The 16,127-nt window shown below is 40.7% G+C and overlaps 1 protein-coding gene across 1 annotated transcript in view; it reads right to left on the bottom strand.

Annotated features, from left to right (window-relative positions):
* Positions 1-16,127, bottom strand: part of AGBL1 (ATP/GTP binding protein like 1) — a 248,195-nt gene that overhangs the window by 197,729 nt on the left and 34,339 nt on the right. Inside the window, exons 6-13 of the mRNA XM_032700663.1 lie at positions 13,148-13,310; positions 12,112-12,185; positions 9,948-10,064; positions 8,364-8,965; positions 6,659-6,742; positions 5,538-5,627; positions 5,025-5,173; positions 1,659-1,746 (exon numbers count right to left, since the gene is read on the bottom strand). Of these exons, the coding sequence (XP_032556554.1) occupies positions 1,659-1,746; positions 5,025-5,173; positions 5,538-5,627; positions 6,659-6,742; positions 8,364-8,965; positions 9,948-10,064; positions 12,112-12,185; positions 13,148-13,310 (1,367 nt within the window). The remainder of the gene's footprint in view (positions 1-1,658; positions 1,747-5,024; positions 5,174-5,537; positions 5,628-6,658; positions 6,743-8,363; positions 8,966-9,947; positions 10,065-12,111; positions 12,186-13,147; positions 13,311-16,127) is intronic.

Genomic DNA, 16,127 nt, shown 5'->3' with positions numbered 1-16,127 from the left:
CATTTATGATCATTAATTCCGTTAACACCTTTCTGTTTTCTTGTATTTCCCTGTCTGCAGTCACCAGGTAGCCCAAACTCTGAGCTTCAAATGTGAGGTATTAGTGGCAAGAATCAAACTTTTGGCTTGTTTATATAGTGCCTAATGCAGCACTTACAGCATCCTGAGAGACTGAGAAACTAGTGATGCAAACTGGTGAATAGGAATCATGGTAGAAAAAAATAATTAGAAGAACAAAAGAAAGAAAGGGAAAATGTGTCACTCAAGCATTCTCAGACCCAGCTTTCAGGTCATGACAGGTATGGCAAGGAAAAAATAGTTAATTAACAACAAAAGTTGCAGTGTTTGATTACACAGTATGTGAGCTTCACCCATAACTGTTCATCCTCAACATATAACCTCTTTTTTCCATTGCAGGTCTTCCTGCTAACACCACCCCAGGCTACATCATTCCCAGACATCCCACTCACAGGCATTCAACCAAATACATTTACTCATACCTGTAATTTTCCTGCTTGTTCTATTCTTTTCCCCAGCCTTCAACTCTGCACATATATTCTAATCCAAAACATACCAATTAAGCTAGTCCTGAAAACCCTTTTAATCATCATTTTTAAAATAAATAGCATAGTGGATAACATTTTGGAAGCCTTGAGAAAATAAAACAGAGTGCATTCAACCTACTGAAAGACGAAGCTCTACGCTTGTCTCCTTTGACTGTAATAAGCAGGATGAATCAGGGATCAGTTTTCTGCATGAAAATGAGAAACCTGAGTGAGAATGTCTCACATGAGTCAAGCTCCAGCTCAGATACAAGTTAAAGATGAGACTGATCGAGTATTTTTCTTCTAAGGCTCTGGCACACTGCAAAAACAGCCTAAATCAGGGAACTTGCATAAATATCAGCACTGAGCTGGTGAGGTCTCCTTTGCACCACTGTTGCCTGACCCCAGTAGAAAGACAAAACTTCCCATAGGATAGTAAGACTAATCCCTACTGTTCCTGCTGTCAGGACAGGGTCTATATGGTGCCAATCAGAATGGTCCACAGATCAATTTGCCTTCTAGGATGCTTGGAGCAGAAGGGAAGGTCATGAAGATACTAAGGTATAAATTCACGGACAAACATGAATTTGTAAATGGCTATTTCTTCATATATAATTATATAGGTGTATATAGTGCATGTACATATACACCCCTTCCCACACAACCCTGTGTATATCTAACCCCTTCTTTACCTCCTCAGCTCCTACATCTCTTACAAAAGTCAATGTGTGCAACAGAAGAACAATGATCCCATACAGCTCATTCTTTCATGGACGGGGGAAAAGCCAACTTCACTACTTTAGTGGGTTAAGCTTCCTTCTATTCCTGGCTACACCAGCAAGGTTTGAGCACTCCCCATCCCGTTTCCACCTCCTTCCTCCTAGGGAAGTGAATTCTGCACATGCCCTGTTTCTCCCCTGGCATCTAATATTGAGATCTCACTGGGATCTGTTCTCTGAAGGTGGAAGCACATAACACATTGACCCAGCACCAATTTAGAGACATTTGGAAGAAGGAGTACTGGTGGTGAGAGATTTGCGATATCAATACAGTTAACAGAAGGGAAACAGTGGAGGAAGGAAGGCACAGATTATTCACCAAAAGCACACTTACTTGTAGTAGCAGATATCATGGCCTGCCCGAATCCAGCGAGGCCTGCCCTGGAGAGCTTCCTTCACTGAGTACATGACCGGCTGCATACCTAAACAAAACAAGATATTTTCAATTGATATGACTTCCCTGGCTGGAAAAGACAGAAGTGGGAAGGGAAAGGCTAAACAAGAAGCAACAATATTTTGCCAGTGCTTTCTCTGCAGATAGTTTATGCAAAGTAAATACATTCCCAAAGCCCTGTGCTTTTTTCTGATATAGCTATGTCTGTACAAAAAGCACCTCCAGAAGAAATGAGCTCAATGGAGTTTATTAAAAAATAAATTATCCTACTCTCCGCAAAGGAGGACTTCATTCTGTTTAAAAAGAGAGGAAAGGAAAGGAAAGGAAAGAAAAGAATAGGAATCAAGGCATCAACAAGATCCTTAATTTGGTCAGTGCAATATTTTATGCTTGGCTGCACTAGTATTGAACTCTTAATCCTACCACAGCCTTAGAGATCAGTGGTGCATCCAATACCCTACCTTCAGAAAACAGCAAGCAAAACTAGAAGGCTTTAAAATTGCTATTAGACCTCAATAACCTCTATGTGTCATAAATGCTGATAACAATAGCATCCATCTTTGTATCATATTATCCCAGAGGATGACTCCTTCCTGACCTCCAAAATTTTGTGCCCCGAGGTACTAGGCTGTCTCTGATCTGAGCTGTGTACACATTACTCACAGCTCCATGAAGCCAGCCCATCTGCAGGGAGTTTTTTGAATCAAATTTCTTTGCTGTACACACCTGCCTGCTCTTTCACAGGCACGGTGAGGACGCTGCCCTCACAGCAAAGCTCTCTGCACGGCGTGTCCCTGGTGAGGGGCTGGGGGCTGCAGGGATGGCTGCTGCCAACCAGCTCCAGTGGACCCAGCACAGCCACAGCTGAGCCCAGCAATGGTTGCTGGCAGCACTTCTGTGAAAGAGTATTTAAGAAAGAGAAAAATGCCCTTTCAAGTATTTCTGCATGTTGATAAGTTGCCCCCTGAGCCTTCTCTTGGCTGTTCTTGTGCTGGGAGGAGGTGATGCTTGAAATCATTAATAACTGATGACATATTTCCATAAGCAGCTATTCAGTTCTCTTCTTCCTTTGGGTTTCTGTGTTAAATTCTCCAGTACTTTCAGAGCCAGGAAGTGTATCAGCAGCAATGCCTTTCCAGCTCTTATTTGGCTGTGCTGTGGGGTGGCACTAACTCACCTACACCCAGGAGTAACCTCTATATTGCCGTTTCCTGAATCAGTGCCCTGAGTCACATACAAGAAACAATTGTGTTTGGTTCCAGGACATAGGCCACAGCAAGTTTTGGGGGTCACAGACCTGTCCAGATGCCCAGTTTATCAGACAAGATATGTGGGGCTCAGGGTATTCAGGGCTCTCACCATCCCAAATGCCATCTCCTACCCTTCTCTCTGCATCCAAAGGACACAAACTGGAAACTACCTCAGAGCAGTGGTGATACTAGTCTACCATCTCATTTTAATTAAAAAAAATAAAATAAATCAGTTTTCCTTCCCATTTCCCTATGGAAAATGTTCAATTTTAGAAAACAAACTGAAATCAGGCTTCAGATGAAATCCCATTATTTCCCATGGTAAAGTAAGTCAGTGAAAAAGAGGGGAGGAGAGAGGTGGAGGCTGCACCTTCTGACTTGCTCTGCTCCTGGCCACAACTATTTCACTAAGTATTCTTTTTGCTGGTTTGAAAGTCACACAGTGCCATCTAACCAAGAGGAAAAGGGAAAAATCAAGCCAGACGAGTAACCAGGAGTTGCCACCCAGGGCACTTTGCCACTACATCGCACTGGAGGCTTTTAGTAATATAGTGTGGGCATAAGCCCAGGAAAAGTGCAGAGGAATGTGGCAAATAAACAGCAATGGTCTGTGTAATGTTATGCATGTGCTGGAAGGGTAGTGAGTCTCACTCAGCCAAGCCAGAAAAGCTGGAGCTTCACTGCCCGCTCAGAGCAGCAGAAGTAACCCACAGAAGATTTGTTTGATAGCCAATCCCATGTACAAGCCATCCAAAAGTGAGACAGGGCTTAGCCTCCCTCCTTACTCCAGATGGTATTTTCACATTTCTCTTCCAAATATATTTTTCATTGCATGCTTGAACATGTGAGTCGTGTACAATTTCAGGTACACAAAATGAGACTATAAATGCTGACAACAGCCAAACTAGCAGATAACAAACAACCTTCCATCAATAATAGCCTGAATTTCTGGCTGTGAAGGCACCAGTGGCTGCATCAGGGGTCGTACTGAGGTCTACAGTAGGACATCAGCATACTTCATTTTTAGGCTCCTACCAGACACACCACTCTGAATTGTTTGGTAATTCAGGGAAGTAGTGTAAGATGACAAAAAGAAATAATTTTCAGTTGGGATTTATATGAATATTTGAACCTCAGCCCTTAGGGTTAAAGAGTAAATGTCTTATAATTCGTCATGCCACTCATTCAGCCAGTTTCACACATACAAGTGACAAGTGATTCCAGCTCCTAATGCTATTTGTTTTAGGTGCACTGATCTTGAGAGAGTTGTCCTGGTGATGCTAAAGGCTGTAGCCACAGGGCTTCAGAGGAATGCAAAGTCTGATATTATGGACTTAAACATTCTGAGTCAGGTCTTGAGCTGGTGTAAATTAACAGAGCTCCATGGAAACAAATAAAAAAAACCCCAACCTATGCCAGCTAACAATTCAATCCAGTCTCCATGCAGAAGAAATAACTTCTCTTCTAAAATCAGTATTGAAAGCTGGGATTTGCCCTGCCTATTTCTGAGCAATGCTGCCTTCCTCCTGAACCACAGACTGTGACAGGAACTCAAAGACAGCAAGGAACAGAATTTTCTATCATCATTAATATCAACAGAAGTTTTAGTAGGTCTGAAGTCATAGATGTCTTTCTGGATAAACCCAAAGAAACATGAATATTTGTTTGAGGATTATCACATTTACTTAAATCTTACAAGTACTTTCCAATCCTATGCTGTTCATTCAGTTCCAACAGATTGTCTTTTTTCCCCACACCTCTCTCAACTCTAGTGCCATTCTTCCTCAGTTCTGATCTATAAACACAGCAGTGACAATTTTTTTCCCCCACGAATCCTCTCCCAGGTCTCAATATTCAGTTTATTCCCCAGTCCTCCTGAGGATAGACAAAGGTACTTTGCCAAATCTGAAGTGACTCTTTCAGTGTATTTCAGGGCAGATAAGATTAAACTTACAGTCTCCCTATACTTATAGACATGGAAAGTTTAAAACCTTTCTGGCATTACAAAGATATTCTTGTGAACAGAAGGCCACCCCAATTCCCCAAGGACTCATACCATAATTAAACTGGCTATTGAACTTCTCACAGTTGATAATGTTGAAGCGATAGGGAACTGCTAACTTCATGTCACGGACTTCGAAGTAGAACCACTGGTGATGCTGGTTGCTGTTGACATCTCCATTCATAATTAAGTCATACTCAAACCTATTAAAAAACATAGAAAAAACAGTGGCCATAAACACCCCATGTCTGCCAGTGAATGTGCTGACAACAGGCTATACAATCTAATTCATTAATATTTTCTGAGCATCAGAGAACAGCATTGAACTCACAAAGCCCAAACACCTTTAAATACTCATACTGTATTGGTCTTGTCAAAACATTTTGAGCTCTGTTTTCTTACTCCTGTTGCTTCCCTGACATTTAAGTGTTGGAAGGTATGATTAGCTCTGTGCCATGTCACCTGTTTCCCTGACTGGCCCTTTCCAAACCCAGGAGAACACCACCATTCCACGCTGTGGTTGCAGCAGAAGGCAGGCTGGGACACATCTGCTCCAGCTGTACTTACTCACGCACTTGGATGGCTTTGCGAAGGTTTCCCGATTCAAACTTGGAGAAGAATGTCAGACAACCTGGAGCACCTGGGCTTGAGCAACTGCTGTAAAACAAAGCAAGGACACTTATAGCAGATTGCTTCAAAGACAAGCTTTCCCCAGCGCCTTTTGTATGCTATAATAGGCTTAAATAATTTCTCTAATAAGCGGGACCCTGGGTAGTAGCAAGAGGTGAGCAAATCCATAATCCTCCTATCTGATGCACCTTTCCTCTCTACTCTTGCTTGGTAATTCTAAATCACATCTTTCCTTTTCCCAATACTCCTGTTTGCTTTCTTTATTCCAACTACTTTCCCACTGGGCTATTCTTGTTAATTCATTAATTGCAGAAGGCAGCTTTATACAATTACTACACATTTACTCTTCCCTCATCTATATAGTTTTCTTCTCCTATAGCTTAGAAATCTGTAAGTTAATCTTAAACAACTTCACAACTTTCTCCTACCTCAAACTGTCCTTTATCTTTTTTTCATCTAAAGAATGTTCTCCAATTCATTCATCCTTCCTCTGAATGCAACTTCTTTATATTTGGGACCCTCTCAACTGCCCTGCGCTATGTCTCAAAGACCACTATTGCTGACCATAGTTGAGCACTTAAAGTAGTTCCCAAGGCCAGATGTGTGGTTTTCAGAAGACTTTTGTGAGTGTCACACTTATAAAATAGAGTACATCTACAGCCCATGACACTGCTGTACAGACACTCGGTGGGAAATGCTGCTTCAGGCTGCAGAGAAACTGGTATAATCCCCAGCACCAGTCTGCCCATCTCTGTTCCAAATCATTACATGCAATGCAGACATATCCAGGGACACCATACAGTCTCATTGATGTATGGATTCTCTTGCTCTGTCTAAAAGTTTTGAGGCTTTTCTGCTCCAGTGACTTCCACAACAAATCCTTTCCGTGGAGTCACGTACAAGGAACCTACTCCTCCTAGATATTTTCTCCACTGGGGCTTTAGCTCCTGTGTTATTTCTCCTTTACCTTTCTCAGAGCTGTACAAGTGAACTGAGCTCACCACCCCACCCAGCACTGACAGTACCCCTGGTTACAGTGCTCAGTTGTAGTTACCCACCTGGGCTCATCCAAATCAAACACAGTTCTGCCGATCACATCACCCGGCTGGATTAGGCGGCGAACATCATCTAGGACTTTGTCCCTAGGAGAAAGAAAGCAGTAAATTGTAATGACACTGATAAATCTCAATATAGTAGATTCTTCTGGAAGTAATATGAAGAGTCTTTGGAAATTCTTTTCAAGCACTGATAAGGAAGGACTTCTTCCATATGCTAATTCCAGGTGAACTTTATCTTTTCCCACCACGAGAATGCATCTGCTCCATTCCCATTACAAGTTGCCTTTTGGGTTAAATGACTGATTCTGAAAAATTTCTATTCTCTGTAGTATTGTGTCAATTTTGATTTATCCCCAGTTCTTCCTACTCAAGGCCAACCTCCCAAGTGGCCAGTCTTGCCCTGTGAGGAAATATCTGCCATAACTTATAAACCTACTAGTCTGACTCAATGGGAATCTCGACTTTAAGTCGAGCTGATTTCTACTATTTAAATGGAGTTTCTCTAATCCCTAAAGATGATCAAATGTGGAATACCAGATTTTCTTCCTGACCTTTGAAGCAATCATGTTATGCCCTGAAGTATGTCATGATTAGTCCCATTTCAGCTGTGCAGTTACACATGTTGTTGTAGCCATAAAAGCAAAGCTTTTAGAGCAACAGTGCAAGAAGACAGTAGAGTGATTTTGCCTCTAAATAAGATCTCTAGCTTTTGTATTTGCTGCAGAAGAATCATTCTCTCTAGACATCAGAAATCAGTGTTCTTCACAAAAACCATTTGATTAGTGTTGATCAACTCTAAAGTTTAGCACAGAAATCCAGCCCTTTGCTATCTGATAATAATTCCCTATTCCACTAAAAAGAAATGTAAGGTCATTGCACACAGCCACACATGGAACAAATGAAACTGTGGTTATAAGAGCTTCCTCTCCCACCACAGTTTCAAAACACAGCTTCCCACTCATCTGAGCACCTAAATAAAATGAGAGGTCCTTTCTGAGAGGACAGAAAGGATTTTCCCTCAAAGAGCCAGATGGGACCCAATATGCAAGCACTAAAGGTGGCTGGGTAAGAGCAAGATTGAGTGTAAAAATGTATCCTGAAAGGACACAGAGTCTTCTTCCTCTCTAAAATGGGCTTGTTCTCATTCGTGTTCTAGCAAGGACACAGATTCACAGCATACTCTGGGTCTTGGTCTGGTTACTTTAATGAAAAGCCACTAGTAAATGTATATCACAACTTTGAGCAGCTGAGTCCTGTCACAAACATCACTATATCAATGCATTTATCAATAACTGGTTTAATCAATAACAATTTGAAATACTAGATAGGTGAGTATGGATTCACAGAAACCATAAATATGTCTCCCCAGGGTTGCCACTTCCACTTTGATCTATGAGACAAAGAAAGCAACACAGACAGTGCACAGCTCACCCGCTGACACAGAGGAAGTCCGTGTCAGAGGTAGGGAATAGGCTTGCTGATTCCTAATCCTGTTCCTAGTCCAGGGAGATGTTGATTCCCTTTCCTTGGGAGGAAGACCTAGGTAAGGTCACCCTGCTGTTTGGCCTTGAGGCAAATCATTGGGTAGCCAAAAATTTGTTCTATAACTTCCTAAGACATTCAGAAATGTTAGAGTCAGATCCTACATAAGCCAGCTTGGAGCTGGAGAACTTTCAGTGTGGTAGTTTTATGAAAGCACAATCACCTTTGAACTCCCTGCTTGCGCTCCAACATGGGCTTGCTGTGAGGAGGTGGCTGGTGACCCCAGAAATCGGGAAATGCCAAGTCTCTGTAGCCTGGTATGGACTTAACACATTTGACCCTGGCTGTGTAGAAGTGAGGGCTGTGGAATAGGACATCCCCTTGGTGTTTCTCCAGAAGATTTCTCACTATGTCTGAGCTCTCCAGCCTCTCTCCAGGACTAGGATTGATTGAGGCCTCACAGTGAGGGTAAAACAGTTTTTTGTACCAAGCAGCATCTTTTGGGAGAGGGCGCAAAGCAAGCACACAACTTCTGGCTGCATCTTCCTCTTCACAGGAGTCTGTATCCTGGGCTGCTTCTGCAATGTCTCTCTTTTCATCATTCTGATCCCATCTGCATTCCTCCTTCTTTCTCCAGCTCTGCAGTGGAACTTTGAAATCCTGTTTCCCTGGATCTGGTCCCATTTCTGTGACACTTTGGTTTCTCCATCTGCAGTTTGGATGTTTCGCAGAAGTAGCACTTGGAATGAAATGAGAAGGAGCAGAGGGAAGACTCTCAGTCCTGTCCTTCAAGCTCTTCTCTTCCTCAGACTCCAATTCAAGCTCCTTTAGGTTTAAAAAGCAAAAGGAATTAAAAGAAACTAAAGACAGACTGTGCCTCCTACCAGAGGAAACCTTTCAAGGAAAAAAAGAGGAAATATTTACACATCCCCCAAAACAGTACTCAACCAATAAAACAACCAGAACAAAATCAGTGCATGGACCACCTGCCAGCATCTCTCTATCCACAAAGCTGTTTCAACAGAAGTCCTGAGAAACCAAAAGGATCCAACTAGAGATGACTCATTCAGATGACTCAACTGAAACCAATTGTTCTAACAAAAAAGGGAAGATGTTTTACAAGACATTTTTTTAAAATATAAATGTTACAGCGGGGTAAAGGCAGCCAATCTGTCATGCAAAACTCCACCCCACCTTCATACAAGAGTATAATTTAATCCCATTTGGCTACTTATGGTGACAATCAATGTAACAATATTGTGTATACAGGAGATACATTAAAACAGTGGTCTTTTCCAGACTCATATTTGAATCAGGGTTTTCAGCTCTCCTAAATTCCAAGACTTGCAATGAGTGCAGTAGTCCATTTTTTGTCCCAGACTGAATTAGGAAAAAATATTTGAACTGTTCATTTCACTCAGTGGCAGTGCAATCTTCCCCTCTTCCTTCAAACCACTAGTTGACAGTATTTATTTTCCACATCTCATTCTGATCTTGATATTGCTGTTGAAATTGCCAGCAAGGATACAAATTATCTGACAGATTTCTCATGTGGCAATTGATTCAACAGTGCTTACTTAATCTATACCCAGACAAATGTGCATCGAACATCATTCCCTTTATCACTCACGATTCACACCAATAAACTACAGTAAAAAGTCATAATCTTTGGTTTTCCAGTCCTATAAGACTTACAGGTTTCCTTTTCCAATAGCCTTGTCTAGTCATCACTTGTCAATACTCCCTTTCAAGTATTTCTTAAATTCTGGAATATTCATAAATAAAGGAAACCTCACTATGATTGTACCTGAAAATTATGGGAAAGTTCTGGACACATTGCTTCATATTGTCCAAGATCTTCCTCTGGCCGGTCAAGCACTGGCTTTGACCTCAATTTATTCACATCTGTCTCCAAATCATAATCCTACAAAGCAGAATTAGAAAAGCACATAAATTACAATGCCCCACAAGATGATCTCAACCATCAGTGAAATGGGGATAAGAACAGGATCTGAAACTTTCAGAGCTGAAAGTTCCTATGCATTGATTTGCAGCCTCATCCATATCAGATACAAGAACCAAGGCCAAACTGTGTCAAACATTCAGTCATTGCATTAAAAAAAAAAAAACCAAACAAACAAAAAACCAAACAAAGACCAAACCAACAAAACAAACCCCAAAAACCAGGAAAAGATGGGGCAGGAGGGAAGGATGGAGACATGGCATTGATTGACATCATTATTCAAATAATTCCACGTGTCTTTAAGTATGTCCCACGAAATACCATCAAAGAAGTGATTTGCTCCTGACAATCAGACTAATTTCTGAAGCTGTTATGGAAAGAAAAATGTAAAATTGCCTGAATGCACAAGTGTCCATGGCATTTCAAACCCCAAGCCACACATTAAGCAGAGTCTGAACTGCTGTTTGGGCCTAGGTTAAAAGGCAATGAAGGGATGCAAGGAACGTGAGGTCAGGTTAAAAGGATTTGCCACTAACAGCATACTGATGCATAAATAGCTTCAAACTTGCTGAAGATTTGGACCGAAAAGAATAGAGGGTTGATGTGGTGATTTTGATTTTCATAGAACTGTCTGAACAGCTCCTGACAGAAGCGTAAGCTGAGTTTCAGTTCGGTTGCTATTGCTTGTATGCATGGATATGTGTTATGTAGCTGTGAAAATGTTTGTAAACCACATCAATACCAGGAAACATTGTGCAAAAGATCTTACACAAAGAAAGGTAAGCTGAAAGTTCATTATCCATTCCATGCTTGCTTTCCCTCTAGCAAGATTTTTCAAGGAAGATATATGACCAGCACACCAGACAAACAGTATTTAAAACTCCTATTCAGAACAAGCTCTTAGGCAAAAAAAAACCCCAAAACTGCTTACATCTACTTGGTAAATCCTTATGAATAATGAAATAGTTCAGAAGCATAGGAGCTGTTTCTGAATGAATAACTAATTAAAGAAGGAGATAAATTCACTATGAACCTTATTCCTAATGAACATCTTGACAAGCTCTAATATTCAGATAAAAACAGCCAGACAAGGGCAAGTTAGGACACTCAGATAATATGTGGGGGATTTTTTAACTTCCTTTTTTCATTGGGTGACATCAGTTTAATACTTGAGGAGAAAAAAACAGGGCAGTAATGAGAACACCCTTTCACAGAAGTCTCAATCATATCTAATTAGACTGTATATGCAACTTCATTTCTTTAATTCGCCTTCCCAAGCCACTTTAGGAGGATAAGACTTATTAGCAGCATTCAGTACTTCACATTTGCATATGAGCTTGTTTGTATTTTCACAAGAAAAAGGTTTGCACTCTCATCCTCAGTTGGTAGGGGTTTTTTTGCCAGTGAGGTCACTGCAGGGTTAATGCTAAGGAAGAATTCAGGGAAGTATGGAATAATTCATTGTATTATTTGTCTGTGTAGAGTATCAAATAAAGAAGGAATATAGGTTCAAATGCCCCAGCTGTGGCTTAAAATAACTAACCTTTTCCTTAGTGTGGGTGCACAGCCCAAATATGATCTGATATGGGAAGAAAGAGAGGGTTAGTCTTTCCTAGGTGATAAATCGATTTTTCCTGAGTAAGTGTCATTTTTCTGGCATACACCTAGAGGAATCAAAGATCCACCATTTATCCCTGACTGTGTATGTGATTCTAATAGTTGCTGGTCAGTCTCTCTGCAGGAACAGAGAAGTCACCAAATCCACACCATCCTGGGTAAGAAGATGGCAATGAATAAAATAAACACAGGGGAACTCTAATGAAAATCAATGCTTTGTCCTTGTCTTCTTTCAAATATCCTTCTATTATTCATTTAGTGTGTTCATGTGGGACCACACACACATCTACATTCTCTGCTTAGATAGTCTTTCAGAGTGTCAAAATGGACAATGAAAAGTTTTACTTTCCAGTATGTAGATAAATATGGAAACTATGGCTTATATACCTACTTCCTCCTTACTCTCCCCATCCTCGTTATCCAGGTCTTTTTCAGCTTCTTCTTCTCCATCACTTTCATAGTCACCTGCAGGAGTAGGAAAGAGGTAGAGTCAAAGGTGTTCAACCTAATATCCCTCTCATGTCCTGCAGAGAAATACATGTAAACTCTTCTGTGTGTGCCACACACTCTGTAACCCACCACAACCCTGATTAAAGCAGATCTCATTTGTTAATCTCTGAATTTGGCACTAGATCATCCAGTTTTCACAGCTCTGTTCCCTTGGACTCAAACACTGCCCTTCAAAATCATGACAAATGTCCCCATGGTATGGATCCAACTCATTTTACAAAGCAATACAGAGATTTTCTGCTTGGCTGCAATGATATTACAGGATGTTCTTAATCTATATTATCTAGATTAGAGTGTTTTACTGCTATGATTGTTATAGTATTTGAGCATCTTCCACATGAAACTGAATGCAACAGAAATTGCTTGTGTGTATCAGGGAGCCTGCTGTTTCTCCTTTTCTAGGGAGTAGCTATTCTGCCTGTACTTGAGTTCTGCTTTTCAGCAAGAGCTCACATCTTCTACTCATGGAGCATGACTGCTATATGCTTTTATTTTAGAAAGTGAAAAGGATAATAATTCCCACAATTCTTTAAGGAAAAAGCTGCAGGGCAGTTCCCCCTCTCCCAAACAGCCATGCACAGGCACAGTTATGCCACACTCTGTTGCTGTGGATCAATGGCATTTCCAGCCTTTGCTATGCCCACTCTGCTCCATTATTTTTTTGGATAATAGAAGAATTTCTTTTATTTTTCCTCACTCCTTTTATTCTTCTTTAATTTATTCTCCAAACAGGCCCTCCCAGGTTCAAGAAGACCTGGGAGTAATTTATTCTTTATTGAATGACACTGTAGGCCATCAGATTAATTTTAACTGTAAACCCCAGGACTGTGATACCAAGTCTCCCTTCCCCAGACCCTACACTTAAATCTCATGTCATGCTCTTTTTCTTCCTATGAATTCAACCTTCAGCCATTTACCTTCAGATTCCTCACAAGGTTCAGCCTTGGCATTCCCAGGAAGAGAAGGGAGATAGGAACTTCTTACTGTTGCCACAGGCAGATGCTCCTTGGGGTAGCACTTTCTCAGAATCTGAGTTGCAGTGGTTATAATAGGATCCAGATTTTTACAAGATAAACAGTCCTAGGAACAAAAGGAGAACAACACTTAGAATGGTCTCTTACAACTGTCCTACCTGTTACACACGGTCCCCCCGAGCAGTGCTGGGTTAATGACTGGATTCCATCTTAAAGGCCTTTTCCAATCTAAATGATTCTATGATTCTAAAGTACTTTATTATAATCAGAAACAGGAAAATGATTGTGTTGGGTTTTTTTTGGTTGTAGAAGATTTTACTCTGTTTTCTCATGTATGATTGAACGGCATTATAAGATTCAGTGGGATTAACCGGGATTCCTGTAGGGAGGCTAGGAAAAAATCATCTAAAGCTGACATGCTTACAAGACTCACTACAAGAATCCTAATATGTATTTCAAGATCTCTGGCTGTTTGGAACAAGGGGGAGAGAAAAGACAATTTTGAAAGCATCTCCAAGGAAGTTTTATTATGGGTATAGCAAACACCAAGGAAAACTGGTTTCTATTTCTGTTTCAATTTATTCACTCTTTCACATGGTTTCCTTTGTTTGCTTGTTATTAAAGGAAAGATTAGGAAAGTTTGTCTCCACGTGGGAACAGGCTAACATTCTTGAACAGTCTTACTGTAGTTTAGTTTACTAAAACTGTTCTGTTTTTACTAGAACAGTGAACACAGGACTGTTTAATTGCCTGCCTTGGGACAGCCAACTTAATTCACTGCCAAGTGAATTTAAATAGTCAAGAACAAGGCATATACATCCAGTCAATGAATTTCCACACTCGGAGTTACTCAATGATGCCATTTGAAAGTCGTATTTTTCTTTACAGCAAATTAGATTACAAGTGCAAACAAGCCTTCAGATACCTTACAGGGAATTTGTGGGACTGTTTGGATTAGTGCTCACAAAGTGCTCTGAGATTCCAAGATAATACAGTTTACAAGTGACTGAAAAATATTACATCGTTGTGTTGGAAAAGCCCTTTTTACTGGCACCTGAGAAATAGGCAGGAGACTGCTTTGTATGTGTGTAAGCTACCCCACTTATTTTGTGGTGGGATAATGTGAATGAGGGAAGAGTGAATCCTTAGCTCAGAAAACTCACATAAATCTACCCTGAATTCAAGAGATCTGCTTTTTAGTCTCCACACTCCATCTTTTCTCCATTGAATCTGGAATAGTCCAGATATTACAGTATGTGATATATACCAAAAAAAAGGAGGTTTCAATATGACAGTAAGACAAAAGATAGTGATCCTAATGGATGTACTACCGGAAAACGGAGAGTGGAGTATAGGATGATATTATCCTAGAGTAGTACAGGAAAATAAACCAGGCAAGCTTAAGACATCAGATGGAAAAGTGATAAAATAGCAAAATAACATTGCATGCAGCAGCCTCTCCTACAGTAGATACCAACCTGTTTTCTTGTCTCAGAGCAGGCAGCTCTATCACTGCACACAAAACCAGCCAGTGCTAATGTGAATATACCATTTAACTGTCAGGAAAGTCTAACTGCAGCTAGGAAAAAGCAATGGGAACAGAAGGTATTTCCTTTCCACAAATGATTCCATTATCTAAAACTATTTTTCATTCCAGGTAAAAGTAGAATATAAAATATCTCTAAATTCCCCTAAAATATCTCTAAACTCTCCTCAAATAAAGTAGCAGTCAGTTCTAATCTATGTAAGGTGACAGTCTTTGAACTATTGGCTCTTTCTCTAAAGACATAAGCTTAAAGGCTATTAAAAGCTTAGGTATTTCATCTGTCCATCAGCCCAGACAATAGGCAGCCAGAGAGGTTTCAATTGAAAACCATCCTTGTAAATAGGATATCCACTGGAATTTAAAACAAACCCATCTTGGTAAAACTGTTTCCATTTCAAAAAGAAATGTTTAAAAAGTTTCAGCAGAACTTTTCTAGCCAGATTTTAACACCTTTAAAATCTCATTAGCTGTTCAGAGTTTGGTCAAGGTTAACCACCACAGCCAGCAAATTCCTAAAGGCACCAAAATACTGTCTATAAAGAGTCATTGCTTTCCCAACCAGGAGTGGGAAGCACTTCCAATGCTTGGTGTCTTGGAGAGACACTGTGAGACTGACAATATCCCAAAGAAGCAGTGAGGGAATATACTGAGCTTTGAATTTATTAACCTTGGTAATTTCTTGTCCAAGGTCTCCCTAACAGTGCACATTAGAATAAAGCAAACTGGAGGCCCCCGGAGCTGTCATTTCCGCTCCACTTCTAACCTTTGGAAGGATTAGCATTATCAGTGTTTACTGGAGCCTTAGTATGTCATTTCCTGTTTGCTCACCCAAGGTGACCCCATGTTTGCACTTCCCATGGAGTTGCTCCCAGGCTGAGCTATCAGGAGATGTTAGCTCAGAAAGCTTCATGGGCTGCAGAAGGCTCTGGAGAGGGAACGAGCTGACATCTACCCTCAAGTAGCTGTTTCCATCCACCCTATTAAAGTTTCTGCAGACCAGGGACTTATTAACAGAGGCCATAAGCCCTCAGAAGGTCTACTAGTTCTTGCCACCTCATTCCACCTAAAGGAATGGTCAATTCCTCATGAGGAAAGTGAAGTGAAAAAATTCCAGAAGTCTCCTATATACTGTTAGTAAGAAATATCTTTCAGTCACAGAAGAACCATTCATGACAGTGATGGTAAAAGAGAAGAAGTAGACACACTGGATCACAGGGCAATGGACTTTCTAAAGGAGAAGGGGACAGGTTTTTCTTTCTGTCTGTGATGGTCCTAGAATGAGATAATGCACTGGCCAGTAAGAATGATAATTGAAACACTTCTGTGGAATCAGGTCGACAATGGAAGGATTTTCCCTAAGTCACTTCTCCACAGCAG

Source organism: Chiroxiphia lanceolata, chromosome 12, assembly GCF_009829145.1.
Source record: "Chiroxiphia lanceolata isolate bChiLan1 chromosome 12, bChiLan1.pri, whole genome shotgun sequence".
In the NCBI taxonomy this organism is placed as follows: domain Eukaryota; kingdom Metazoa; phylum Chordata; class Aves; order Passeriformes; family Pipridae; genus Chiroxiphia; species Chiroxiphia lanceolata.
This window is presented reverse-complemented; position numbering and strand designations above follow the sequence as displayed.